General features: G+C 39.5%; 2 protein-coding genes across 2 annotated transcripts; both read left to right on the forward strand.

The window, feature by feature from the left end:
- The first annotated feature begins 266 nt into the window (after positions 1-266).
- LOC119325810 lies at positions 267-1987 on the forward strand. The gene is made up of 10 exons (XM_037599535.1): positions 267-381; positions 594-653; positions 730-792; positions 1008-1070; positions 1147-1209; positions 1286-1348; positions 1431-1487; positions 1567-1632; positions 1709-1771; positions 1848-1987. The coding sequence occupies exons 4-10, from the start codon at positions 1059-1061 to the stop codon at positions 1929-1931; spliced, it is 408 nt and encodes a 135-aa protein (XP_037455432.1). The 5' UTR covers positions 267-381; positions 594-653; positions 730-792; positions 1008-1058; the 3' UTR covers positions 1932-1987.
- On the forward strand, positions 1943-4114 carry LOC119320997 (BURP domain-containing protein 4-like). Its single transcript, XM_037594869.1, has 11 exons — positions 1943-1946; positions 1987-2049; positions 2126-2188; positions 2271-2333; positions 2410-2472; positions 2552-2614; positions 2691-2753; positions 2836-2898; positions 2975-3037; positions 3118-3180; positions 3336-4114. The coding sequence occupies exons 1-11, from the start codon at positions 1943-1945 to the stop codon at positions 4013-4015; spliced, it is 1251 nt and encodes a 416-aa protein (XP_037450766.1). The 3' UTR covers positions 4016-4114.
- Positions 4115-4508: the final 394 nt, after the last annotated feature.

Raw genomic sequence — 4508 nt, forward strand, 5'->3', positions numbered from 1 at the left:
TGCCTTTTAATACCCATTCAAATATAATAGGAGAGCACAAGGAAAAAATCTGTTTATTTATGGTAGTCAATTAAAGTGCGTGATTGAGGGAAATATATTATGGCAGGTAATAAATGGCAGATATTTATTAAAAATTAAGATAGGTATACTGTTTCCAACTAGGCAAATTGGGTTATGTTTACCTACCACTTCTTTCTGTTCCACTACTAAAGAAATGGTTGAGTGGTATAAATAGGCACCAGGGCCCTTCTATCTTCCTCAGCCAACGAAATTCAGTTCATAGTGATCTAGCCATGGCGATCAAGCATATAGCAGTAGCCTTTTTCTTCCTCCTCATGGCCTTTGTTGAGTGTAGCGACGGGGGTGAACCTGCATCTTCTCGTAAGTACTAGTTCTAGATTTACCAAGTCAAGGGTGTGTCAAATCTGAATCACCTCATATAGTTTGTTATTTCCACCAGAAAAAGATACTTTTGGTGAAAGTGTGTATGCGGTACATTGGGATTCCCCTTCAACTAAGTACTTGTGCTACCTCACCACGTTAAGAATGTGTTAATTCCAAATAAACTCACAGATTCTCATTTCCTACAAAAGGAGAAGGTTTTGGTGCTAGTGCTTATAAGGTGGATTGGAACCAAGAAGATGCACCTTCCAGTAAGTACTTCTGCTACCTTACCAAGTCAAGAATGTGTTAGTCCCAAATGAACTCATCATTTGTTATTTCCTACAGAAGAAAAAGGTTTTGGGGCAAGTGCGTACAAGGTGGATTGGAAACCAGAAGATGCACCTTCTCGTAAGTACTTATGTTACGATACCACGTCAACTATGTGTTAGTCCTTAAAGAACTCATGGTTTGTTACTTCCTCGAGAAGAAAAAGGTTTTGGGGCAAGTGCTTATAAGGTGGATTGGAAACCAGAAGATACATCTTCTAGAAAGTACTTGTGCTACCTTACCAAGTCGAGAATGTGTTAGTCCTGAATGAACTCATGGCTAGTTATTTCCTGCAGAAGAAAAAGGTTTCGGGACAAGTGCTTATAAGGTGGATTGGAAATTAGAAGATGCACCTTCTGGTAAGTAGTTGTGCTACCTTGCCAATTTGAGAATGTGTTAGTCCGGAATAAACTCATGGTTTGTTATTTCCAACAGAACAAAAAGGTTTTAGGGCAAGTGCTTATAAGGTGGATTGGAAACCATAAGATGCATCTTCAAGTAAGTACTGGTGTTGCCTTACCCTGTCAAGCATGTGTTAGTCCTAAATGAACTCATGGTTTGTTATTTCCTGCAGAACAAAATGGTTTTGGGACAAGTGCTTATAAGGTGGATTGGAAACCAGAAGATGCACCTTGTAGTAAGTACTTATTCTACCTTACCCTGTAAAGAATGTGTTAGTCCTGAATGAACTCATGGTTTATTATTTCCTGCAAGAAAAGAATGTTTTGGGGCAAGTGCTTATAAGGTGGATTGGAAACCAGACGATGCACCTTCCAGTAAGTAGTTGTGTTGCATTACCAAGTCAAGAATGTGTTAGTCCTAAATGAACATTTACTCATGGCTTGTTATTTTTAGAAGAAGGAAAAGGTTGTGGGGCAAGTGCTTATAAGGTGGATTGGAAATCAGAAGATGCACCTTCCGGTAAGTACTTGTGTTATCTTGCCAAGTCAAGAATGGGTTAGTCCTAAATGAACTCACGATTTGTTATTTCCTTCAGAAGAAAAAGGTTTTGGGGCAAGTGCTTATAAGGTGGATTGGAAATCAGAAGATGCACCTTCTGGTAAGTACTTGTGCTATCTTGCCAAGTCGAGAATGAGTTAGTCCTAAATGAACTCATGGTTTGTTATTTCCTGAAGAAGAAAAAGGTTGTGGGGCAAGTGCTTATAAGGTGGATTGGAAACCAGAAGATGCATCTTCTAGTAAGTACTTGTGCTACCTGAGTATGTCAAAAATGCGTTAGTACTCAATGAACTCATTGTTTATTATTTCTTGTAGAACAAAAGGGTTTTTGGGAAAGTGCTTATAAGGTGGATTGGAAACCAGAAGGTGCACCTTCCAGTGAGCACTTCTGCTACCTTACCATGTCAAGAATGTATTGGTCCTGAATGAACTCATGGTTTGTTACTTCCTGCAGAAGAAGAAGGTTTTGGGGCAAGTGCTTATAAGGTGGATTGGAAACCAAAAGATGCATGTTCTAGTAAGTACTTCTGCTACCTTACCAAGTCCATAATGTGTTAGTCCTGAATGAACGTTTACTCAAGGCTTCTTATTTCCTGTAGAAGAAAAAGGTGTTGGGGCAAGTGCTTATAAGGTGGATTGGAAATCAGAAGATGCACCTTCCGGTAAGTACTTGTGCTATCTTGCCAAGTCGAGAATAGGTTAGTCCCGAATGAACTCACAGTTTGCTATTTCCTGCAGAAGAAAAAGGTTTTGGGGAAAGTGCTTATAAGGTGGATTGGAAACAAGAAGATGCATCTTCCAGTAAGTACTTGTGCTACCTTAACATGTCAAGAATAATGTGTTTGTCCTGAATGAACTAAATGTTTGCTATTTCCTGCAGAACAAAAAGGTTTTGGGGCAAGTGCTTACAAGGTGGATTGGAAACCAGAAGGTGCATGTTCCAGTAAGCACTTCTGCTACCTTACCATGTCAAGAATGTATTAGTCCCGAATGAACTCAGGGTTTGTTGTTTCCTTTAGGAGAAGAAGGTTTTGGGGCAAGTGCTTATAAGGTGGATTGGAAACCAGAAGATGCACGTTCCAGTAAGTACTTCTGCTACCTTACCAAGTCGATGATGTGTTACTCCTAAATGAACGTTTACTTAAGGCTTGTTATTTCCTGCAGAAGGAAAAGGTTTTGGGGAAAGTGCTTATAAGGTGGATTGGAAATCAGAAGATGCACCTTCTGGTTAGTACTGGTGCTACCTTGCCAAGTCGATAATGGGTTAGTACTGAATGAACTCATGGTTTGTTATTTCCTGCAGAAGAAAAAGGTTTTGGGGAAAGTGCTTATAAAGTTGATTGGAAACTAGAAGATTCAACTTCCAGTAATTACTTGTGCTACATACCTTATCAAGTGGAAAATGTGTTAGTTCTGAAGCAACTCATAGTTTGTGATTTTCTGCAGAAAAAAACAATTTTGATGGAAGTGCTTATGTGGTACATTGGGATCCAGATCATGCACACTCTTGTAAGTACTTGCGCTACCATATCAAGTTGAATTTTTTTAATATGATGTCTTAGTTTCTTTATACAAGTGAAAAAATATATGCATTTAATCTCCAAAAATATCATTAGTATGTCAATATTTCTGTTAAACTTCTATTTTAATTGATAACAATGCAGCTTCCTCCATTCCTGAAGAACTAGAAAAACGCAGACATGTAAAGTTTCAAACTGGCATGTTATTCCTGAAGAAGAATCTACACATTGGCACTACACTGCCTGAAGGAACCATGTTTGCACGAGATGGTGCACCAAAGTCTATTCACTTTTCCTCTACTCCATTGGAGTCAAAGTACTTGCCAACCATCCTTTCATACTTCAAATTACCTCACGGCTCGATGAAGGCAAAGCAGGTAGCTGACACCCTTCATTCATGTGGGAAACCGGCTGACAAGGTGGAACCTCACATGTGTTTCTCATCCCGCGAAGCAATGGCAAGGTTTGCCACTAGAGAATTGGGAGTCAGCGGCGCACGAGTAGCCATTACAAGGATTCATGGGCATGAGAACCCTAGCTCCATGTACGTTGTGGAACATATAACCCAACTCAACAGTAACCTGGTGCCATGCCACCCTATGGATTTTCCGTATGAGGTGTTTTATTGCCATCGGCCAAAACTAGTGCAATCTTTGAGGGTGCAACTGAAGGATTTGAAAGATGATATGTCGCGTGTGACGACAATAGCCATGTGTCACATGAACACATCTGATTGGGACACGCGGTACTTTGAGCTATTAGACGGAGAGCGTGGTGAACCTATTTGCCACTACATGCCTACCGATTATGTCATGTTCTATTAGATATATTTAAAGTTGCTGCTAAACTATGTAATCTTGTTATCCAATCAATAAAGCATGCTGAGTGTCCGGACTTTAGTCAAAAATAGTTGATCACACCAAGTTTTGAGAATCTTTGGACTGCAACAACCCAACATTTCTTTTATCGCATCTGAAGTAACTCTGATTTAATTACTGATGACCCACAAGTATATGGGATCAATCGTAGTCCTTACAATAAGTAAGAGTGTGAACCCAACGAGGAGCAGAAGGAAATGATAAGTGGTTTTAAACAAAGTATTCTCAGAAAGCACTGAAATTATAAGTAACAGGTAGTTTGATATCAAGATAATTTGTAACGAGCAAGTAATGATAGTAGTAACAAAGGTGCATCAAGGTGGCCCAATCCTTTTGAGGCAAAGGACAAGCCAAAATGGTCTCTTATGATAAGTAAACCGTTCTTGAGGGTACATGGGAATTTCATCTAGTCACATTCATCATGTTTGTTTGATTTGTG

This window comes from Triticum dicoccoides, chromosome 6B (genome assembly GCF_002162155.2).
Source record: "Triticum dicoccoides isolate Atlit2015 ecotype Zavitan chromosome 6B, WEW_v2.0, whole genome shotgun sequence".
Classification (NCBI taxonomy): domain Eukaryota; kingdom Viridiplantae; phylum Streptophyta; class Magnoliopsida; order Poales; family Poaceae; genus Triticum; species Triticum dicoccoides.

Coding starts and splice junctions, on each gene's coding strand:
- LOC119325810 (XM_037599535.1), top strand. Junction 1,349..1,430: donor ACCAGAAGATGCACCTTGTA/GTAAGTACTTAT, acceptor CTGCAAGAAAAG/AATGTTTTGGGGCAAGTGCT. Junction 1,772..1,847: donor ATCAGAAGATGCACCTTCTG/GTAAGTACTTGT, acceptor TATTTCCTGAAG/AAGAAAAAGGTTGTGGGGCA.
- LOC119320997 (XM_037594869.1), top strand. Junction 2,334..2,409: donor ATCAGAAGATGCACCTTCCG/GTAAGTACTTGT, acceptor TATTTCCTGCAG/AAGAAAAAGGTTTTGGGGAA. Junction 2,754..2,835: donor ACCAGAAGATGCACGTTCCA/GTAAGTACTTCT, acceptor TATTTCCTGCAG/AAGGAAAAGGTTTTGGGGAA.